Source organism: Tachypleus tridentatus, chromosome 9 (genome assembly GCF_004210375.1).
Source record: "Tachypleus tridentatus isolate NWPU-2018 chromosome 9, ASM421037v1, whole genome shotgun sequence".
Classification (NCBI taxonomy): Eukaryota; Metazoa; Arthropoda; class Merostomata; order Xiphosura; family Limulidae; genus Tachypleus; species Tachypleus tridentatus.
Window position 1 is genome coordinate 26199591 of NC_134833.1, and position 25356 is coordinate 26224946.

The 25356-nt window shown below is 31.4% G+C and overlaps 1 protein-coding gene across 1 annotated transcript; it reads left to right on the plus strand.

The window, feature by feature from the left end:
- Positions 1-1901: 1901 nt before the first annotated feature.
- On the plus strand, positions 1902-24073 carry Hibch (3-hydroxyisobutyryl-CoA hydrolase). The gene is made up of 13 exons (XM_076453342.1): positions 1902-2265; positions 2753-2964; positions 6190-6229; positions 7373-7510; positions 7910-7994; positions 12580-12664; positions 14675-14717; positions 16463-16541; positions 17699-17844; positions 19188-19274; positions 20985-21137; positions 21410-21548; positions 22606-24073. Exons 2-13 carry the CDS (start codon positions 2942-2944, stop codon positions 22722-22724), a joined length of 1137 nt encoding a protein of 378 aa, XP_076309457.1. The 5' UTR covers positions 1902-2265; positions 2753-2941; the 3' UTR covers positions 22725-24073.
- The last annotated feature ends 1283 nt before the right edge of the window (positions 24074-25356 follow it).

Consider the following 25356-nt stretch of genomic DNA (forward strand, 5'->3'; position numbering starts at 1 on the left):
TTATTTTACCAAAAAGTTTTTTAAAAAATTGAAATAACAGAAAGGTACATTTTTTGAAACAAATATCAATACAAAGCAATGCTTTGCTAGCATCCTACAAGGTGACATGTAGAGTCGCGAAATGTGAAAAGCCTCACACCATTGCAGAAGAACTGCAATGGACATGGTGAATTTTATGGCTGGTGAATCTGCGGGAAGACTGTTTTCAAAGGTGCCTTTATCCAACAATACTATCAGTTATAGAATCCAACACATGGTCGAAGATCTCAACGATCAGCTAATTGAAAAAATGAAAGGGAGGAAGTTAGGTTACAGCTGGATGAGGCAACAGGTAGTAACAAGGATGCTCATTTGATTTGCTACACACGGTGGATGGTGACAAAATTGTGGAAAACCTTATCTTTTCTAAAATTATCACTGCAAGTACAAAGGCTCGATACTTATTTGAGATCCTTGATACTTTTATGTGTGAAAACAACTTAGACTGGACAAAGTGCATTGGTGTTTGTACCGGTGGTGGTCGCTTCATGTTCGGCTGTTATGGAGGATTGCAGACACTCATACGAAGCAAAGCTCTTGATGCACTGTGAACCCACTGCATAATCCACAGAGAAGCCATTGCATTAAAGCACCTGAGTCCTCCATTGAACCTAATCCTGGAAAGTGCGTTAAACGTAGTAAACTTTATAAAAACGCGGCCACAGAAGGCGAGTTTTTTTTTTTTAACTGTGTGAGGATATGGGGTCTGAGCACACATTTTTGTTGTACTACTGTAGCTCGCGATGGCTCTCCCGTGGGAATATATTGCTCCGTATGTTCCAATTACGACAGGAATTATACTCTTATCTCGAAAAAGAAGAATATGAATGTGCTAAAAGCTTCTTGGATACTGCTTTTTGTTTTTTTGTCAAAGTTAGTATATCTGTGCACTCTCTTCGTTAAACTGAAGTCCATGGATCTCTCTCTGCAAGGAAGCAACATGCACATTCTGAAATTTGCAGAGAAGGTTTCAGCCTTCATAAAAAACTTACTATTATGGAGAAGAAAAATGAATGAAGGTGGTGACAAAGACTGTTTCACCCTGTTGCATCAGTTTGTTACATCCGATGAAGTTTATTTGACTCACGAACTAAAATCGGTTTCTGAGGAGCATCTGACATAGTTCAGTGACTGGTTTGAAAATTACTTTCCAGAAGATATGGAGAAGTTTGCATGGATTCAAGACACATTCAGAGCTAAGGTCCCATCTAAATTTACCTCTGCAGAAGAAGAAAATCTTATTGAGCTGTCTTGTCACAAGACTTTAAAAACAAAGTTTAGTAGCAAGGAACAAACTGAGTTTTGGATATCAGTAAAAGATGAATATCCGCTGCTAAGTGCTAAAGCTCAGCAAATCCTAATTCCATTTGTGACGTAATATCTCTACGAAGCTGGGTTTTCGGGGGTTGCTGTGATAAAAAGCAAGTACCGCGCGAAACTCGGTGTGAAACAGGAAATGATGGTGGCGGTGTCTAATCTGATTCCAAGGTGTGAGAAGCTGTACAGTGCCCAACAGGTGCACATATCTAATTAGTAATTGTGATCATTTAAAAATGAAATAAAAATATTGTTTTTACTTTCAATTTACGTGTGTTCTTTCAAACGGCTACTAAGGTGTTAGGACATAAATACTTATTAAATATTAAGCTTTTGGACCTAACTACTTAATAAACGGAACTGTTGGGTTTTTCTTTTTGCCTAGGGACGCCGTGAAACGAGAAAGTTTGTGATACGCTGACATAAAGCGTATTATATACTCACAGACAGATATTTGGATGTGTGTTGGTTTATATGTATATATATAGATATATATTATTAATTGTCAATAATGGTAGACAGGATTGTTATATTGTGTCTGGAACGGGTGTACTAGTGATGCTTCAGATCCAAAATGGTATCACTAATTTAGTACAACTGCTACTATTTATTATTTAAAATTAACTTCTTATTGCCACACTATGTTTTGTATGTTTGAATTGAGATAAATACGTTTATAATACCATGTATAGTAACAAAAAATTCCATTTTTGTAATTGAACGTGTACTTTTGTGAAAACTTCAGGTACAACGATTTGAAAATTATAGTAAATTAGGCTTGTAATCCTTTTCAATATGCGACTGAGTAAGCATGTGCCAAGACTCGGAAAATCTTAAGAGTTTTAGGCTTATACTACAGTATCAAGTGGTATTTCCAATTGGAGTGGTCTTCATAATCAACATTCAAGTGTAATGTTTGCTATCGTAGTTGTTTAAACTAAATATATCAAATGAAAATTTGGAAACTGAGAAATTCACAAACATTAACTTAGTTCAGGCTTAACAGTCTATACGAGAACTACGAATAATACTATTAGGGTATTAATAAGAGAAGCCCTACTTATAAGAGGGAAAAGTAACGTTACTGATACTGACGAGTAATATAATAACTAATAATAAGAACGTAATAACAAAACTGAGAATTAGGACTGTAAAATGGAGCATTAAACTAATATAAAGTGCAGTAACATCTGTTAATTTTATATGTTCAGAATTAGAGTTCTTGTACATCTTTCACTGTTCATAAATTATATTAAAAGTAGTAAGGGTGAAGTGAATTAAAGATGTTTTATAATTATAAAGTAAAACAGTAATTAGTTCAATATTCCATAGTTTAATTTTTTAACCAGCTACACATTTTCATTGTTTTGATTCATTGTGTAATTTGTATTAACAGTTTTTGGATTGAACTCAAGATTGGTGAAGAGAACAGGATAGATTTGTTTACTTTGACATTACTGTTAGTATCTTATCTATAGAGCAAACCCCTTCCGTAGTACTCCAGCCAGTCTTTCTCTTGAGAGTGGTATCTAATAAGAATCACAGGACATAGAGTTCACCATCTGTTGCTTCCTTGCAAAGTAGTATGATTCTAAAAGTGCTCAAAAGGTAGACATATATTTTATTTTTTATTTTGTTGAACAAGCATGGATTTAATGATAATGCCAGTTTGTTTGTTTATTTGTTTGTTGTTTTTTGTCAGATAAAGGTTTTTAATCAAATTAATATTTTTCCTTTTCCTACCAGGATATGTTTCCATCAGACATTGTTTGTTTATAATGGTCACTTGTAGAAGGTAAAAAAAAAAAGTAATTGTTTTGTTTGTTGTTGCTGTTTTTAAGTGTCTTAAGCCTTGTTGTCTTGGTATTTGTTATTGCTCATTTCTTTTCCATTTGTTATCTGAAGAGTTACTGTTTGATTTCAAAAATGGAGTAATTTTTTTTAAAAAGCTACAAGTATATTTTTCATTTCAGAACTTGAGATGTCTTTTCTTTTTAATTCCAAATGTATTTGAAATTTCCTTCTCTTAAAATTATAATGAATTTATGTGTGTATGTATATAGTAGTGCTTTAATGGTGTGTATCGTTACCTAAGTTACTACTTGAGTATGATGTAATATCAGTTGAATTTTGAGTATGGAAGCAATCTACAGTGCAATCAGTTATCGTTGGTGGGTGGATTAGGGTACAACAAAGTTGATGTTAAAATTATAAGCATATTCAGAATATTGATTGGGCTAACTTCCAAGAAACAACTTGAGAAATGACAGTTTAATGCAGAACTGAACACAGCTGGTATGCCAATCAAAGCTATGCATCACTGGCCATTGTTTTGATGGGTTAAGGTTTATCCATATACATCTAGCAAGTATGCTGATAGACAGGTACTCATCCTCCATGGACAGTTGGTACTGACTGAACTGTGCATCATTGACTCTTATGATACAATGATCAAAAAGTATGTACTATAGGGTAAAATACTCCAATGCGTTGGTACATCTGGAAATCATTACAGCATTAACATACATATATACTGTAAGAGAAATGATTCTAGAAGCACACAAGCAATATATGTGGAATGTGACAAACAATGACTAATTGCAAATAGATTGGGAGTTTCTTGATGGTATTAAACATTATAACAGAAAATACAAATGAAATAAGTTGAAAATTATACGAATATTTTTTATGATTATCACATACTATTTTAAATATCACTACATGTAAGATAGCCATGCTGTTAAGTCACCTTTTGACATTTGCAGCTTTTATATAAACATGTATAGTCTCAAGAATGTTCTTACTGGAATTTCTTGCAGGTCAAGCTGTGGTTGTGAGTGTCCCATTGACTTTTTTTACCTTCACGATATTGTTTGTCCACATGTGCCAAGTGATTAGGATCATTGATTTGCTTGAAGATAAATCTCTACCTGAGAAATTGTATTCCTAAGGTAGAGATGTGGTGGATCAGAATCTGCCTTTACTTATCAGGAGACAGGCCATGGGTAGTTTTGTGTAAAACTCGCTGTGCTGGCAGATATTAAGTCTCAAACTTGTATGAATTTCCTACCATACTTCATTTTTAAATGTTGTACATTAATACTGTCTTCTTTTGCCATTAAATAATCAATTTGAACTTTAATTCATCTGCAAAGAATAAATGTCTCCAGTTTTACTTATCCATCTGTTGTGAAATTCTGATCCAATATCCATTTCAACCATTTGGTTACTTCTTCTCAGTTGTGGTTTTTCAATAGTTACATATTCAGTAAGAATATTTTGAATGTATGTTTTTGTTCTCAAGGTAACATTCATACCTGTAATTACAGTATGGTCTTTATCATGATCTGTATTTGTCTGTTGTTTGCCACTGAGGTACTACACATCAGTTCTGGAGAGTTTGTTTCCTTCTTTGACCACTTCTTTTATTAACAGTGTCATTTCCACATCCCCTTTCAAACTTGTGTATACAGATCCTACTGAATTATGGAGTCTTGCCCAAAATGTTTTGCATGGAATGTTCATGACTAACCAAAATTTTTATTTCTTCTTGCTCGTCATAGGATATTTTTATCCCAGGGAGTATGACGAGATCACACTGCTACTGTTGGGAATAGTATTGCTTCCTGTATTTTTATAGGGTTTCTGCTTGTCACTTCTTGATTAGTTGATCACAGTCAATAACATTGTAAACTTTCAATGTGTTGCTCAAATACAGTTAATTTTCACATGATAAAGAGGAGAGAAACATTCCCATAGTATATGGCTTTTATTTCCTTCTACTTATTTTGCTAATACTTTGTATATGTTTCTTTCTTTAGTTTCTTTTTGCTCTTTCAAATCATGCAAATCGTTATGGATTAACTTTTACTGAGAATTCTAATTTTCATTGGAAACACTTAAATTACATGTAACTCATTGGTTTTACTCTAGCATCTCTTGCCATTTGTTTGTTTTTTACCAAAAGTTTTAAATATGTTTACAATTTTATAATTAGTGCAGGGGCTAAAAAATTCAGTCTGATATTTTTTTTTCAGTTATAAAATTTGAGTTAATTTGACAAGTTTGGTGTTCTCACTGTTTTTCACTATAAGGTCAATAAAACAGATATTATAATGTGCATTTTTTTCATACCAGTTCCTGTTATATCAGGCTGATAATTTTCCTTTTTGTAGTTATTAGCTACCTTTAACAATTTCATTATAATTCATTTATGAAGTGGATATTTTAATTACAAACACTTTGTTTTTTTCCACTGGTAACAACTGTAGTGTTTTCTCATTCCTGTCTTTGAAAATGAAACTGTAAACTAAATGGCAAAGAAAAGTTATTTTTTGCTGCATAAGACTGATATTATTGAATAGTTATTGCTGTTGAAACCTCTCCAACTTCTGATAATTAATAGCACAACTGGTATTGAAATTATTTAGACTTCTTGCATAATTCATGGAGGTAATCAATGCTGTCATAACACACACACGTTAAAGCAGTCGATCCCTTGTATTTATTGTTTGCTTTCAGCCTGGAAGATTATACTGTAGTTATATGAACAAGATAATAGTTTATTATTAAGCAAGTGAGTGCTTTCACTCATATGCAAGGTAATTACACCTCCCCCTTTTAAAAACAAACACATAAATATATTTTCACATGTTTTGAGTTTTTCTTTGTTCATCATTTATACCATACCATAGTTGTGTTATGTTTTTTTCTAATTTATTATTTGTTTCATGCAGTTTCAGCTATGTTTAATATATTAAAGTTGTGTACACATATAATGTGCTTGGAATGATATGGATTTAATATATAAATACCTGCTGTTATTTTTTTCAGCATTTTAAACGTGAAAAGCAGACCAGCCTGTTACATCATGGTACGTTGTTGATTAATTTGGTTTATCTTTTTAATTCACAAGAACATTTCTTTGTATAAAAGCATGCTTTTTTTTATTTAACAAACATTGAAATAATTTTTACAAAGTTGTTTCCAGGGAAATGACTCGACCGTTCTTGATGAGATTGAGCAGAGGAATTCTGATGAATCATCTAGTTTATCCACTTGGATGAGTGGTTCGGTTTTGGTTACATTTTAGTTTTGCTGTCTTAATGCCATGGATAAGTCATCAATTGAATGAGGTAGTGCTACCAAAATACATGAAGCTGACAACAAATATGAGTGACACTAATGTCTACATGTAACATGAGTACCCTTACATGGGATAGCACAAAAACATTGTGTATTACTGATTAAAATAGTGGAATAGTTGACCCATTTTTACGTTATTGATTTTTACTCTTAATATTGCTGGTATCTGGTGATTTATAAATACTTATGGAAGAGATTTTAATACATTTTATAAGTATTTGAAGACTTAAATTATGTCAATTTTCTGTAAATTTACCTCTGTATTAGCAGACTACATACCTGAAAATTTATTTTTAATCGTCAAATGTTATTTATGATGTACCATCTTATTTTCTTAGAATATTTCAATCAATAGTTTTGAGTTTTATGGTAAAGAGAGCATTTAAGAAAAATAGTGACAAGTTTTTTTTTCTTTGTTCACTCCATTCATTATTTTTATGTATATGTCTGAAAGACTGTGATTATCTGTTGTTTTGTTAACATAATGGACAAACACAGCATGCAGCTACCAGTAGTTTAGTATTTGTAAAATACCAAGCAGTATTGCAGCTGATATAATCTGAAACCAACTTATATCCAAAAAGTAGTTGTAGTATTTTTGACTTCTTAAATTTGTAAAAATCAACATTGAGGTTCAATCTTGATATGTGTAGTTTGACTAAAATAGAACATAAAATCAAGTACCACTTGGTACATAAAAATATGTAGTTATATATTTTACTTATAAAATCTGTAACAGTTTCTGTAACTGTTACTCACTTATAACTTTGATATTTTGATGATCTTATTATTATTTTTGGTTTAAGGCTTAATATGTATAGTTTATTTTGGATTTGAATATACATGTTTTGTAATAAGTTTTTCTTTGTAGAAAAAACTCAGTACATCAGTTACAGACGAAGTTATTTTGGAGAAGATTGGAAACAAAGGAGTCATCACTTTAAATCGACCAAAAGCACTAAATGCTCTTAACCTGCCAATGATTAGAAAGATATATCCTCAATTAAAGGTAGCTTTGATTTATGATTATCTATTTTTGATTGTTTTGCTATCAATTCAGAACCATTGAATTTTATTCAAAACTAGTTCAGTGTTTTTCAACTTTAAAAAAAACAAACAAAGACAATGTTGTCTTCAATCATAGTTGGGTGACTTGGTGTAATATTTTAGATATGTATTTTGAAAATAGTCAATCTGTTGCTACACAGTAGTGCATTAATCATGGATAGTCTATTTCAAGACAATTTTTATAATATTAATATTGCAGCTGTTATCCATAAACTGTGGTTTTTAAGTCATTCAGTATTAGCTGTAGTAATTACAGTACTTACTGTAAAGATGTTTCTGTTAAAACAAATTATCAAATATATATATGTATATATACATCAGTTATGATTATTATTTTCAGGTTTGGGAAGCAGATCCTACCATGAAAATGATTATTATTAAGGGAACAGGAGAAAAGGCTTTCTGTGCTGGTGGTGACATTCGAGGTAAACATGTTCAATTAAATATAAATATGTAAGCTTATAGAATTTTGGTGCTTATTTTTAAAAGAAATTATTTTTAAACTTTAGAGGAAGAAAGTGATGGCAGTTTTCTAATTAAGCTCGATTTGTATATGTTTATAACTGAATGTTCTTTCCTTGAAGGCATTTTGGTATAACATCAAATATTATTTCAAAATTTTTTTAAATGTTGTTTGATTTCTTTTCAAAATTGTTTTAATACCAGTAGTTTATTATCTGGCAAACAAACTGTTGTTTTTTCTGTTCACTGAATGTAGTATGACTAACTTATGAATGCTTTCATTCTGTTAATGGCCATTCTTTCATCATTCCTTGGCTCAAGGAAGAAAAGCTTTAACAATTGTGTTTAAGCAGCAGGCCAGTTTTTTGGATGAATAAGATAAACATGTATGATATTTCAATTCATCTTGTTTATTAACAGTATCTAAGTTTCTGCCTTTCTGTTTCTTTCCATAGGCCCAAATGTTTCCACCTGGATTATAAGATTTTTGCAACATGAATTTGTTTCCTGCACTCAGGGTGCCCACACAGAAGGGCACCAAAATAGACATTGCAATAAGCAGATTTCATCAGGTTTACAGGGGCCAGGACACTAAATACAAAGCATGCACAAGCCAGAGTTTTGCCTAAGACCAGCTTTGTCTCTTAACTCTGAACATGGAATTGGGTGCATTGCACCCAGTTTGTAATCACTGAAGTTACCATGAGAATATTCATACTATAACTTTTTATGATGTATACATTTCTTTACAAAATTTCACCTGTTGTCATTAATAACTACAAGATTTTCATAATCAAGGTGTGAGGGATTTTAATCAAAAATTGTTTTTTTGGAATGTTGCAGAGTAAATATTTTACCTGTTATTTTCTCTACTGGGAGTTGGTCAAATTGACTGACCTCATGACACCATAAAAAATTAGGAAATAAATCTAAAATGACTGCAGTTAGTAACAAAAAACCACAAATGTTTATTCTAAAAGTTCAATTCATATAAAAGTATACATTTATTTATAGTTACTAACTTTCAGTTTTATTGACCTTTGAATTCTAACTAATAGCCCTACCACATAAGTTGTAAATTATGGGGTGCACATGCAGCTCCGTTTAGCATATTGAATAGCATAAAACTAGCTTTTACAAAATATAAATGTTACTCTTTTTAGTCTTAGTACTAACATATCAGTATCACCAATGTGTACAATGCTATAAAATTCTTTTATGCATATGTATTGTATTTGCTAAGCCCTATTGAATTTTGTGTATGGAGGATGCAAGAAAAATAATTTTTGGAGGTTTTGTACTTGTATTTTGAAAAACAAAGTTATAAATTACAACGCAAATACCACAAAAAATTTACTGTAATTTTTCAGGCTTTGTAACTAAGCAATATTTCTGTCTTAAAAAAATTTAATTTCACCATGTAACACAAATTTTGTTCCTGGATAGCATGTGTTATTTCTTAATTGCTTATGTTGTAAAAGTACAGAAAATGGCCATTATTCCCTTCAACCTTTTTTTTTTTGTGACCTGGATAATGAAATTTAGAAATTATCCAATTTTCTATGTAAAAACGGATAAATTTGCACATTTTCATTTACATAAGGTGTGAATATAACAACTTATGAATCATGATTTACATGTATTTATACTAAAGTTATACAAAAATGTTTGGAAGTGAGTAGTTTTTCAAGATTTGCGACTGTAATATAGTCTCTTATCATGTTTTCGTTATACGCTCCTTGGTAATGGCATTCAAAGTCCTGTATATCTTGGTGGAAGTGCTCACCTTGCTCCTTCGAATATGCTCCTATGTTTTCCTTGAATTTATCAAGGATACGGACTTTCAGGGACATCCTGCAGCCCATTTTGCCGTAGTTCTTCACCAGAGCCTCAACCAGTTCCACATAATTTTCGGTCTTGTGATTGCCCAAGAAGCCCTGAACCACTGTGACAGAGCTGCCCCAAGGTTTTTTTTTGCCTTCCTACTGAGCTTCTTGGATAATTCTGTGCACTTCAGGATCTTCTTTATTTGTGGTCCAACAAAGACACCAGCTTTGACCTTTGCCTCAGACAGCTTCGGGAAGAAGTCTCGAGGGTACTTGAAGGCTGCAAACTCTTTATCAAGAGCTGTGACAAATTATTTCATGAGACCCAATTTTATGTGCAGTGGTGGTAACAACACCTTCTGGAGGTCCACTGGTGGCTCACACTTGACATTGTGCCTCCCCACAGAGAACTCGGTCCGTTGTGGCCAGTGCTTCCTGTTGTAGTGTGTTGAATTCAAATTCAAAAGTCTCCTTTAACCTCCCAGTCATACTCACCATACTTCAAGACTTCTACCAAGGTCTTGACACTGTTGTATTCCTCTTTGAGGTGCACTGAATGAGCCAGGGGAAGATATGGATACTTATTCCGGTTATGGAGCAGCACAGCTTTGAGGCTTCTACAACATTCTAGAAAGTCCTTGAAAATTGTTGTAAGTTCAAGAAAATTCTCTATCAGCTACCAAGCGCTGAATCTACCTGGAATGTTCTGGAAAATGGGTCACAAAAGCAAAGTTTGAAGAGAAAAATAGGTATTTTCCATTTACTTTAGGCATAAGCAATTGGGAAATAACACTTTCTGCCCAGGAACAAGAAAAAGTAAAAATTTTGTTACATAGTGTTTTCATCAGCATATTGCCTTGACCCTCACTCTTCAAACCGTACAATACTTTAGGATTATGTAGTTTTAAACTGAGTGCTTTCAGTTGGGTATAAACATGTAATTGAGAGAAGTGGGTGTAGGTAAAGAAGTATTTGAAAAAGAGGAAGAGGTGGGTGGATTGACGAAACATGATGATATATCAGTAATTAGAAAATGTGGGGGGGCTTTTGTATTCTAGCTTCTCGATATTGGTAATTTAAGTTTCTGATTCCTTAAAAATTGTAAACTATTTATGAGGTTTATGATACAACCTGAGCAAATGCAGAAGTTATAGTACCATGTGACATACACAAAAATCAGTATTTAGCTTTTTTTAATATTTACATTTCAGCTCAGAAGATGTTGTACCATGTCACACACAAAAATCAATATTTAGGGTTTTTTTAATATTTATATTTCAGCTAAGAAATTCGGTAATGTATGATACTAAAGTTTCAATTACAAACTGAAATTTTATTTCAAGTTTATAGACGTATGTTCATAAATTAATAGTTTAATAAAATTTTGAATGTAAGTACAAAATGTGATGACATGCACTTCTGATTCTGATGTTGTGGACAGGGTAGTTAGCGTGTCAAACTGTAAATCTGAGGATGCATTGTTTTGTGTCAAATTGCTGTAAAATCTTGGCCAACACTTTGGGGTTATGGGAGTTTTATAATAGTGACAATCCTTTCTAACTGTTTGGTCAGATCAGAATAGCCCAGGAACTAGCAGTAGGTACTATTCACTAGTTGCCATCCCTCTAGTCTTCAAGTTCCAGAAAGAAACAAACAAGTGGAATAACCTTTCTGTGATTTATGCATATAGGTAAACTTCAATAAGATCAGATCTTACCCTTTTCTTCATAAGAGAAAATGAAGAGTTCCTAACCTACCCGTAGTAACAATCCTACCATCCTCCAAGTCATTTCAGTAACAATTCCTCTGAACCATGTCCAGTAACTCATTTACTCTTTGATAGATAAGGAGAATGAAAGTTTACATAGTATTCCAAGTGAGTCATGTGTAAGGATTTTTATGTAAAGAGAATTACCTATTTTCACTTTTAGAGGCCCAGCATGGCCTATCAGTTAGGGTACTCAACCCCACTTTACGAGTTCCAAGTTCAAATCCCATCATTGATCATGCTCTCCTTTTAAGCTATAGGGGCATCATAATGTGATGGTGAATCCCACTTTTTTTTTCTAAAAGAATAGCCCAACAGTTGATGATAGATGGTGTTGACTAGCTGCCTCACCCTCTAGTTTGTCACTTTTAAATTAGGGATGACTAATGCAAGTTGTTCTGGAGTAGTTTTATTTATAAGTAAGAAAAAAATGACCTCCAATTACATCTCTAGAATTATGTTAGCTTTGCTACTAGCAATAGCACACTGCCTTGATGGCTTTAGTACCTTTTTACTACCACTGTGTCAAGATGGTATTGAATTTATTCCCACTTGTTTTACTGTGTGATCAAAATTATGATAACCTAAATGTATTACCTTGCACTTACCATAACTAAAGATCATTTTCCAAATATATATCCAACTTACCAATTGGTCTAATTTATTCTGTAGTGTCTTAGTATTGCCAAAACGCATATAAATTCCCAAGCATTTGATGTCGTCTGTAAATTTACTAACTATACCCCTGTTAATATTATAGGTGTAATATTCATGTTCTCCTATGGCTGCGAGATGAGTTTCGGAGAAGATATTACTGAGGCTTAGTAGAAGTTTCAAAATAGTAAATATACATTTTTAAAGTGTGTAAAATAAAAGCTACTTCAATGTTATCTTTCTTATATCAGGAATACTATTTGAGCTGTTGTCACTTCTGATTTATTATTGTTATTCCAGCTATTGCTTTAGCTACAAAGAATGGTGACCCTTTAACCGAAGACTTTTTCAGAGAAGAGTATCAGCTGAATTTTTTGACTGGTAGGTGAGGAATCCTATATATATTAACAACTACAGTGTGTCAACTATAGAATACAACTTAACTTTAATGTAAATCATACTGAAATCTGTATATTTCATTAGCCAACAAATCAAAACATTTGTTTAGCAAGTTTGATCCATAGTGTGATAACTTATATTTTCAAATTACTTCATAGTATGTTGAACTGAGGCTTGTAAGCTGCTGTTGGTACAGAGTTTCAGTCAGTTACTTTTTTTTTTTAATATGTATATACATATGATTACCAGTATTTATCATAATATTAATGTACCCACAACTTATTTTCAAGTAAAAAAATGTTTTTCTTGATATAGAGGCCTGGCATACCCAGGTGGTTAAGGTGCTTAACTCATGATGTGAGGTCGCAGGTTTGAATTCCTGTCAAACCAAACATGCTTGCCCTTTCAACTGTGGGGGCATTATAATGTGACAGTCAATCCCACTGTTCATTGGTAAAAGAGTAGACCAAGAGTTGGCAGTGGATGTTGAGGACTAACTGCCTTCCCTCTAGTTTTATATTGCTAAATTAGGGACAGCTAGCACAGACAGCACTTGTGTAGCTTTGCACAAAATAAAAAAAATAAATCTTGATATAAAAGAAACAGATGCTATGCATACAAAGAGTAAAAAGTCTCATTTATGGAACATGGGAACTAATCTTGAAAGTTTCTAAATATAGTCTTGTTTCTGAAAAATAAATTTCAGGAGTTGATTTTTGCAGTGATAGATTTTTACATTGTTTTACCACAAATATTTTAAAGTTAATACTACTTCTAAAGTTTATGTGAAATCTTCATCCATAGTAAATAGTAATTAACATCTGTAAAAGAAAATCTCACTGTTTAGCACTATGTGTAAAATTTTGAGTTATATGTCCTTAAAATATAAATAGTCAACATGTGGAAGGAATTGCTTCAAAGAATATGAAAATATAATACAATAGAAAACACCACTAGGCCAGTAACTGAGATATTATGCAAAACTTTATTCACATAAACAGAACATGTATTATTACAGCATATCAGCATTGTTATTTAAACTGTATTTATAGTGCACAACCTTCATATAAATACACAACACCTTTATTATATGAACAGAAAGCTGTGATTTCTAATGAAAGTTGGAGATGTATAGTGTAGTTGTGAGTGAGGAACTTCTAGGAAATATTTCTCACACTCCACCACTGTAGAGGTAGCAGGTACCTTTTCAATTTTCAGAGCTTTTTGTTCAACTTTGCTTCACTGACAGAGGGTAATGGTCATTGTCAGTATATTTTCCACAATTAATGCTAATATTATTTGAGACCACAAAACTCTAAACCAAGTTATTTTTCAGAGAACATTCACTGGCACCAATGTGATGTACAAACTCTTTCACACAGTGCTGTGTACTACATACTACTGTGATATAGTTTTTAATATATTTTTTTCACAAGTTGCATTAGCATGTTTAGGGAACTTGGAATAACTTAGAATAAGGAGCAGTCGCATACAAAATAATTAATGAGTTAACACTTCAACACTTGCTGTCCCATCCAGTATTCCTGCAATTATGTTTAGATTTAGTGAATCTGTCACTAGATAAATTAGTAAGAAATGAATTTTTTTATTGTTATTAGATACAGCAGAATTAATATTTCTGTTGGGGGGAGGGGGTCACTACTGCCCTGTATTTCTGCAGTTTTCAATGAGTTCAATTAATCATTAGTAGATTAACAAGTAAAAAGTAAAACCTATTTTTCTCCTGCCTCCAGTGTCTCAGCGGTACGTCAACAGGCATATGACACTAAAAAGTGGGTTTCTATACCCAAGATGCAACAAACAGCTCATTTCAGTAGTGTCTCTGGCACCCATCCTGACAGAAAATAATTGAATGACATTGTTTTCCATGTAGTAAATTACTATGTGAGAAAAAAGTAAAATGTGTAAATTTACTAAATCGATCTCTTGTTAAAAGAAATTTTCTCATGTTTTTTTCGTAACAGGAACCATCCAGCTTCCCCTATGTGGCTTTAATAGATGGGATAACTATGGGAGGTGTAAGTATTATAAACAGTAATAAAATGTATCATACTTCTTTGCAATCCCACATTGATTTAATTTTGTATAAAGTATTTAAGCTTTAATACACAAGGAATTATTACTTAGCATTCCCATACCTTCAATAGAAATTTTCTGCTGGATGCTCAAAGTCATTTATGACACATAAATCCTCTTATTTTTTTATCTTTGGGAATATTCCTCAAGGGTGTCTAAAGCTACTGCTGTTGTTTCAGTACCATTGATTACTCACATTTATCTGATACAAGCCTGTGTCTGTCCAATACTTGGTTATCCAGATTACCTGCGGATCTCCTGTTTTATGTTAATTTTTATTTTAATAACTCTTGGTAGTAAGTTGTTACTCGGTATGAATCATAAAATTAAATAAACTAAAACAACTTCTTTACATAAAAACATAAGTAAATAGTTTACTAGCCTAAAATTTATTTCGACAAACAAGTGAAGACTAGGAAAAGCCTCAGGTAGATAGTTGAATAATTATCTCTCATCTGAAATACTTAAATGGTTGAGAAATATGCTTATTTTTCTTATTCAATCAGTATCCATTATAATATTCACTGATTACATTTATCAACTAGACTAGATCACTTGGAAACTGGTTTCCTGAAAGTAAATTTCCTCTTTAAAAAACACCCTGGTTGTTGTTTACCTGTATTTAGTATTGGTTTCAGTATAATATTTTCTACTGTTTTATCTACTTCACACAACATGATTAGAATGAAAGCATTTAGGGTGTGTTGTTTGTGAATATATGTTTGCTGATATTAAACAAATACACAAATCTTGATAGTAAATACACAACAAATATCTCATTTAAAATTTGGAAGGATATGTTCTGAAATACATTTTTATGTAACATATATATGCTTTGCACTATGATAAAACAAGCTGATGGAGGTTGAAAATATGACAACTACCTTAGAAATGTGCAGTTTGTCTGTTTAGATGTATTAAAATATTTTGAAGCTAGAATAGCTGATGTTGAGAAACTGTCATAGACATTTTAGTGTAATATCTTGCTGCATAAATGTCACTCTAGCAGATTATCTGTATTCAAAATGATAAATAAATGTAGATGCATAAATTGAAGTTTAGAAACCAAAAAACCTTGAGTGTTTTTATGAATGTGTGCAAGCAAAACATAATATCAAACTTAATTTGATATAGAAAATATTAATCAGTATTATTCCTTGAATATAGAGGAAGGTATTATTAGAAAACAAAAATAGATGTAATCAATTTCTTGTTATATGAACCCCAAAATATCATTTCTTTCAAAGAAATATTAATCATACTTGGAAAAGGTTTCTATAGATCCCATTTGCCTAGATATTGTTTTTACAGCTAGTGTTTTAATAAAATATTTCTCTGACCAAGTGATTAAAGGTCTTACCTGAATAATGTATATCTGGTAATGTAGTTATGCCAGAATTCATATGTTCAAAGAAAAACAGCAGAAAGATATATATATATATATAAAGTGAACATTCATGAAATGTATTTTCAACATCAGATCAAAAGTAAGAAACGTAACAAGCTTAATATTTTTTGTAATTGTTATTTTTATGTCTTTTAAAAAGTAAACATTACTGTGATTTATTGTTTTTTCTGATTTATGTATTAGATAATGTATTATTGGTGTGTAAAGAATTTTCTTTTTATTTCTTAAAATCTTGTCTTTCCTGTGTTAGAGTTTATGTTGAAGTTTGTGTTATTACAGGGTGTGGGTCTGTCTGTGCATGGGCAGTTTAGAGTAGCTACAGAAAGAACTGTTTTTGCCATGCCTGAAACAGCCATTGGTAAGTAATATACATACATGTATGCTTTTGAAATTCTAAGTACTGGATTTCATGTAATCTGTTTTTATCCATCAGTATGTTTGTCTTCAATATGATCCCTAGTAGATAATGGAAAAAATTGAAGTGTAAAAAGTTTTACGTAACTTTCTTTGTAATCTCTGGCAGTTAGGGACATAAACTTTTTTTCCCCCACATTCAACTTTCTCCTAAGGCCAAACATCTTACACTATGTAAAACTTTATAGTACAGCTTTGTTTTGTGTTTCTGATTAATAATTTTCATTCAAGTAATTATTTTTTTTCTTTTCCAGTGAATAAATTGTTGTTATGATAAGTAACAATCTTGTAAGTACTAACTGCTAGCTAATGCCTTCATTTATTTGTTATGTAGTATTTAATTAAGGTGCACAGATTGTTGAGAAATATGCCATGTCATTTGATGTACCAACTCTACGAATTGTAAACCTCAATTTTAAAATAATACATAGGTTAGTTTAATAGTTTCAGAAATGTTTTATTTGCACAGATATTAATTTGCAGTTGTCATGCATACTTGTTAGTAGAAGAAATCTGCTTTTACATTTCAGTGCAAGCTGTTGGCCTGTAAGACGTGTTTGGTATGATAAATAGCTTATTATTAAAATAATCCATTACAATTGTATTCAACATTCATTGGTGATATATTTATTGATAATGTTATTAGAAGTGTAGACTGCTGCATTTTGTTATCTGTAGAAACAAATGCTGTTTACATGATTTACTTGGATTGTCCCAAGTAATTATTATTATTATAACTTGTATGGAAGTATTTTGATACACATTTCTTCTCTTGTATTCATCTTAATCCAGGTTGTAAAAATACAGTGGAGGGATTTAATGATGTATATTTGGGTGTTACTTTTGTGTTCAAAGTTGTCTTTAAAGTATTATGTGCATGAAATAACAAGTTATTATGGGTTATATGTGTCTTTGAAAAATAAAGTACTGTTTTAGCATGATATTATGGTTTTTTCAAATATACTGTTTATTTCTTTTGAAAATAATAAGTAAAAAAATATATAGTTTATTAATTTTTTGTAATGATTTAAAATGTTATAAATGTAAAATATTGATAAAATCAGAATAATGGAATTTATCTTTGATATATTTTGTGCATAGGATTCTTTCCAGATGTGGGAGGAAGCCACTTTCTTTCTCGTCTTCCCGGTAAACTTGGTCTGTATCTAGCTTTGACGGGCTTTCGTCTCACTGGCCATGATGTTGTTAAAGCTGGAATAGCAACACATTTTGTGAATAGCAGTAGAGTATGTTTGTGAAGTCTTTTAACTTAGATTAAATAAACTATTAGAAGCTTTATATAATTTATTTTTCATAATCTTTATATGTCTTGTTATTATGATAACAGGATTTTATGCAGGTGCACCAGTCGGTCAACAGGTGGTTTTAACCTTGTGAGTCTGATAACTCAGACTTTGGTTCTTGACAGAGTACAGATAGTTCATTGTGTTGCTTTATGCTAAATGAGCAATAACGTGTTGCTTTATGCTAAATGAGCAATAACATTTTCCTTTAAGATGGTTTTAACTTTGTATATCATTTAATATCATCTATTTAACAATTGTAAAAAATATATTCTTAATTTATTTTAAAATAAATTTTCAGAATTTATTTATGTTCTAATTAATAATATGTTCAATGGTGCATTTTCTATTTTTTCTCCACAAAATTCCTGTAACTGAGGATTGCATATTTGTTTAATGTTGGGGTCTATGGCAGGCTAGGGTATATATGTGCAATACCACAAACACACAATATTCTTTGCACTTCCAGCTGTTGGTGCAAGAGTTGAGAGTCCATTTTCTAGGATACTGGTGACTGGCTTCCTTCCCTCTGATTGGTACTTCAGAATTAAGGATGGTGGCAATTAGCCCTAGTGACATTACCCTAAATATAAGTGTCATGTTATTATGTGAACATAACTAGAATCTTATTAAAAGTTTAGTAATTGTAGAGTTTTTTTAAGAATGTAGCTGACCTACAGAAAACAAATTACAGTAGTTACAAAAAAAAACATTTTAAAGTAATGTTACCTCTTGATGTTTAGATTCAAAATTTTGAAACTGTTTAAAATTGTATCTAAACTGTCCTGATTAACCAGAGGGTGCTAATAAAGTGATGTGGTTTCTTTTCTATACCTCATCTGTGGAGATGCCAAACTTAAGACCTGCAAGCCAGTAATAACTTGTGAAAACATTCAGAGTATACTAATAATAATTTGTTAGATGTTCACAGAAATATAGAGACATAAAGGTCCAGTCAGTTAGTATACTCTGTGAAATGCATGTGAAACTTGTTGTTCAGGTACTGATGGTGCATGTGTGGGCTATTATGGTAATAAAACACTATTTAAGCAATTTCTTTAAAAAATAAATTATATTTTATGTTTATAAATTTTGTTTCACTACATTTTAAAATGCACCCATGGAATAGGTGGAACTGTGATTTTTATTTCAGTAAAATTTTTATTTACAAATGTGAATGTCACACAAAATAGAGATATAACATTGATATAATTGTTCTAAGATATAGATATAACTCTTCTGAGATATAGATATAGCATAAGTTTTTTTTTCATTCACATCAATAGATCAAAACTGTGGAAGAAGACCTCATAAGAATGGATTCTCCATCAACCCAAGAGATTGACAAGTTGCTCTGCAAGAACCAAGAACAGGTGGTTTAGTGTTTATATACATAAAATTAATCAAACTCTAAAGTAATAAATCATTAAAATATATATCTTGAGGTGAAACACTGAGCCTGCCTGTTGTTGTGCACAGAAATCATCAAAAACTGTTTATGAATTGGCCACAACATATCACTTTTTTCTAGATGTTGTCGTAACTTCTTACTGAAGTACGAGGCACAGTTAGTTCTCATAATTCGTGCAGAGAAGAGTGTTGTTGAAACAAAAATCTTTAAAATATTTCTGCTTTTAGTCAATATGGTCATTCTACAGTGTACAAAACTCAGAAAGCATAAGTATATGCATCTCATTATGAGTCCTATTTATATGAGAGTAATTTATACAGCTACAATACTGTTGTGTTACAGAAACGTTGCAACTGACTTCAGATTAGGCTTACTAGCACTGGTAATCATTTCAATGTATTTTTAATATTAAAACAAACAACTGATTAGTAAGTACAGCCATTTTGCCAGAGATCAAAACCAATGTATGAAGCTATTTTACATTGTTTCTCACATTGTAGTTGGTCTGTGTTACAGTGTTTCTTAGTGAATAACTGAACAGAGGCTTCAGTTTTTAGAAAACGTATTGAAGTTGTAACATGAAGTAAGAGCCAAAATTATCATCTTGGTAACTTACTTGTACGTTAAACAGAACTCATAATGCCGAGCACTCAAAATAATTAGTATATATATGTGTAATTTTGCACTATAAAATCATTTGTGAAAAGAAAAGACTTAATGTTTGTTTGACATAAAAAAAAAAACATTTACTAAAACAAAACAAATGTGAAGGTATTTTGGCATTACAATTAGGATAATAAAAATGTATTAACAGTTTTTGTGCATTTACTAAACAAAAACACATTTACAAAAACAAAACGACTGAACGTGTTTTGACATCACAGTTGAGATGTTACAAATGTATTAACAGTTTTTGTGCATGCACTAAACAAAAACATAAAAAACATTTACTAAAACAAAACAACTGTGAAGGTGTTTTGACATTACAATTAACATAATAAAAATGTATTAACAGTTTTTGTACATTTATTAAACAAAAACACATTTACAAAAACAAAACGACTGAACGTGTTTTGACATCACAGTTGAGATGTTACAAATGTATTAATAGTGTTGTGCATACACTAAACAAAAACATATGAAAACATTTACAAAAGCAAAACAACTGAACATGTTTTAACATCACTATTAAAATGCCACAAATATATTAACAGTTTCTGTGATGCGCTGAACAAAAATCTATAAAAACGTTTACAAAAAAAACATAAAACAGCAAGTGTGTTTGATGTCACAATTAAAACGATACACACATATTAAGTGTTTGTGCATGTAATAAATAAAATATAACTTGTATTTATTTTTCCTGGAAATCAAATGGTTTGTTTGTAATTGTAACTCGTAAATATTGCATAACTTTAGCTTTAACTGGTAGTTAATCGTTCTATACTGAGCTATTTCCTTTTAACTTCTTGTTTTACATAGATCATTTCTGAGTCTTGTTTACTATTGGTTGAGTTCATTTTTCCAAGCTTCCTGTATTGAAAGTGTAGATGATGTTTTTCAAGTCATTTAATGTTATGTTAATGTAGTTTTAGTGAAAAAAATGCAAGTTTGGTGGTTATCTAATTTCATCTTAGCTTTTGGAAAGAAAAAAAAACGTTTAATATTACAGTCTATAATTGAGAAGAAGGATTTTGTTCTAAAACATGCCCTGGGAAAAATCAACACCTTATTTGAAGGAGACAGTTTAAAAGTGGTCATAGAAAACCTGACTAAAGACAATTCAGAGTGGGCCAAGCAGCAGTTGCAGATTTTAGCTAAAATGGTAGGGTAATTATACTTTATGTTGTTTATTCTAATTGGTCAGTGTAACTTTAAAGACCTACAGCCTTAAAATTCTGGGTTTGATTCCAGTTTTGTAGTAACTTTTATGGTGGATAAGGCACAGATATCCCATTATGTATTTTTGAACTTTACAACAAACAAACAATAAAATAAATTGGTTAGATTCCCTATCAAGAAATCTGAAATGTATTAGGCATTTTGTGAGTTTTAGTATATGTTTCAGTGAAACAGGTTAATCTGTTTTTATTATAGTCGCCAACATCTCTGAAAGTCACCTTTCACCAGCTTGAGTTAGGAAAGAGTATGACACTGCAAGAGTGCTTGAAGATGGAATACAGAATTTCTCAAAGATTTATGAAGGGTCATGACTTCTATGAAGGTGTTAGATCAGGTAAATTATTTCTATTTTGTGTACCTAAAAGTAGGTAGGTGGTCACTCAATTATGCAAAAATATCAAGGCAGTTAATAAGTTATGATGTTGTCTTCTGGTGAAAGTATTGGAGAAGGCTTTTTATTTGTTACTGCTAGTTGACAGTACTCATTAGGGAAGTGAAAATTAGTTACATGCTGATTGTCTACTCTGCTCTGTGGAAGGTAATAATTGACTCTTCTGACTAAGTACTTGTGTCTTTAAATTTATAACCAAAAATCTATTTGAAAATGGGAAATACAAAACATAAGTACCCATATACACCATTGGCCAGTTTTCAGTTACTGTCCAAAACAGTTAAGATAATCAAGCCACTCATCTCTGGATGATGGAAGCCCAAAAGTCTGTAAAACAAAGTAGGGAATGTGTCTTATTTCAGGGGCATTTTGAACCCAATTCTGGCCAAAATCATAAAATATCCAATGTACACCATCAGATAGTCTCCATTTGACTGATTAAAAATTCCTGTAATCGAGCCAAGTAACTCTAGGTGATAGATGCTAACACATACACACAATGGTTTATCATTTTTATAGTAAAATGAATCTATCAGATCAAGTGAGTGTTTGTTGAATTATGTAGTTAGGTTGTCTGCTTTTGTTCTTCTAACGGGTTGTAAACATAACATTTATTCAGATTTTAAGCAATTACACGTTCTTCAGTAAATAGATATCTTATAACCATAAACTTAACCCATGAAAAGTGCTTAAGATTACTATAAATGCATTGAAAACATATTTGTTTAGTTTGTATTTGTAATACTATTCACAATAAAGAACACTTTGTAGCTGAGACAAAAAGTTATTTCATTCTTACAGTATTATGAAGTATTTCTTTTAAATAGTTGGCAAGAAACATAAACTTTTGTTGGACTAATACAGTGTAATTGGTGCTATTTTAATAAAAAAAAAGTTTAACGGTATTTAAATTTGATGACATTTTTGAGTAAAGCCATAAGTTTTTTATATATATTTATATGTGTTACTTACATACAATTTCAATCTCTGTATTCTGAAGTGTTAATTGACAAAGACAACAAACCTGTCTGGAAACCAGCAACAGTTGAAGACGTGAGTGATCACATTATAGAAGAATATTTTGCACTTCTTTCTAAGGACAAGGAACTAGTTTTATGAGTTCAACAGACATTTTGTAGATAGTGAAGACCATAGCAGCTATTTCTAGGATTGTGACTACGGTGTGAATGTTCTAATACAGGGAAGTTTGTGCTTCCTTCGTACTGCTCTGATTATCACCTGTAGTTAGTTTTATTCTTTGGTACTTTCTATCATATTCCAATTGTTATCTCAAAAATTCGTACAGGAAACCTTTGTATTTTTTATTAATAGTGTTTTTTATTCCACTTATTTATAGGATGTCAAATTCTTTGTTATAGTTTACATAACAGTTACAAAACTGAAGCTACTGAACAATAAATGTTACAAAGTTGTGTTTTCGGTGATGGTGCATTGTATTTTCAAACCCGTAAAATTTAATATACACATTAATAGGGAAATTTGATTTTTTTTTGTGTGTTTTTTAATTGTTTTACTTCTTTAGAATTAGTGATTTTGAGACAAATTATATATGTTTTTGTTACTAATAGTTTCTTTTAGTACAAGACTTGGTTACAAATGGTGTTTACTACCTGCCTTTTGTATAATGTCACTTTCAAATTAACATGGTTATCCCAGATAACCCTTGAAAACAACTGAGCAAAATTCAACAAACAAGGAAGTAATTTTGGTTTATTATCAAAAGTGGAACTTGTGACTATTCATACATTCTCACTAACGAGTTGAAAACTTGGCTGCATAAAGTTTTTTGAGCACTAAATACAGCTGCAACAAACTACAACAATCACGGTGTCATTATGTGTTGATATTTGTGAAATGTTAAAACTGAATAATCAAGTAAATTTAACCATAAACATGTATTTCATTAGAAAATATTTGTTATTTATATGGTAAGTTAGACTCATGAAAATTTTTGAAAGGTAAATTTTAAAAGTTTACTGATACGTAGGACTGTAAGTCAGCATATCACACATTTAAAGATATTTTTATATGTTTAGATAAAGGGAAAAATAGGGTTTTTTTAAAATTTGTTTTTAAAATTTCAACTTCTTTCTTTTAACGTGTTGATTATAAACTGTACTGGGTATTTTCATGTTCTGTTAATGTTTTAACTTAACTACTTTCCTATAACTATTCAGTTATGGTATCCAAATAACTCTTGTTTTTTGTATCTCAACCCTTGTCCATATACTTTTTTAAGTACCTCAGGTATGTCAACAGACATGCCATGGATACTGTAACTACTGAAATTGTATCTCAGAAGAAGGAAATGCAAGAGATAAATCAGCTGAAATGGAATGTCATATTTAATTATCATAATAAAACTGGGCAGTTACCTAATTAACTCTTTTTGTAATTTGTCAGTTCAGTAGTTACCAGCTACAACAAAATAAATTAATGCAACAGAACTTGCTGGTTCAGTCTCCGTTTTCTTTGAAGCTATGTCTTTCTTCGTATTTTCTTTTACACCATAGAGCTTCCTACAATCACATTACAAAACGAAATCTTTATAACTGTAACATCAAATTCAAGATGTCAGTGATGTCGAGAAACCCACTTGTTGAGAAATTTATATGCAAAAACGGCTCGTTTGGGTTCTATGTAAAATATTTTCTCAACCCAAATGAGCCGTTTTTTGCATATAAAAATTCAAGATGTATTCAATTTCAATAGTACAAATGTCAAAATTGTCTGACTGGCAGTTACATTTAACAGAAATGGTATTGATATTAAACTAAACTACCTTTCACCTGGGACCATACTTGCTGACATGGCACACTTTACAAATTGGCTCTTAATAGTAATATTTATGTAGTGTGACAAGATCCTTTCTGGGTTCACTAAGGTACAAAATATGGGACAAATAGTCATTTTGATTGGATTACCAATATCTGTCTCTTACCATCCAGTCACATTTAGATACTTTGGGATCAAGTAATACATATTGAAAATGTGCCACAGATCTGAGTTATTGCCACTTCACTATAATATAATATTAAAGTAATTATTTTGTCATTGTTTATTAAAATTTAGTGAAGATGTGCAATGCTGTTACCATGACTACTTGTGGCATTCATTGGTAATATGGTAGGTGTGTATTAAAGACATTTCTTTAAACTAAATGCTAATACACTTAAAAGTTAATGTATATGATCAGTGAACTAGATGATGGAATACCAGTTATAATGTAACACAAATTTGGTTCCTGAATAGTATGTGTTATTTCTTAATTGCTTATGTTATAAAAGTACAGAAAATCGCCATTATTCCCTTCAAACTTTGCTTTTGTGACCTGGATAATGAAATTTAGAAATTAACCTATTTCTTGTGTAAAAACGGGGCAAATTAGCACATTTTCATTTACATATGGTCTGAATAAAACAACATATGAATCAAAATTTACATGTATTTATACCAAAATTATACAAAAATGTTTAGAAGTGAGTAGTTTTTCGAGATTTGCGACTGTAATGTAAATCATTTTCACGTATCAGCCCTCCAATATAGTTTCCCATCATGTTTTCGTTATACGCTCCCAGGTCACAAAAGCAAAGTTTGAAGAGAAAAATAGGGCTTTTTTTCATTTACTTTAGCCATAAGTAATTGGGAAATAACACTTTCTGCCCAGGAACAAGAAAAAATAAACATTTTGTTACATAGTTAATATTGAGAGGTAATCCACTGATGGAAA

Bases quoted from the DNA above. Each gene is read 5' to 3' on its own strand.
- Hibch (XM_076453342.1), top strand. From the start codon at position 2,942: ATGATTCTAAAAGTGCTCAAAAG. The intron at 21,138-21,409 runs GTAGGGTAATTA...TTTTTATTATAG, and splicing joins TGCAGATTTTAGCTAAAATG to TCGCCAACATCTCTGAAAGT. The intron at 21,549-22,605 runs GTAAATTATTTC...TGTATTCTGAAG, and splicing joins CTATGAAGGTGTTAGATCAG to TGTTAATTGACAAAGACAAC.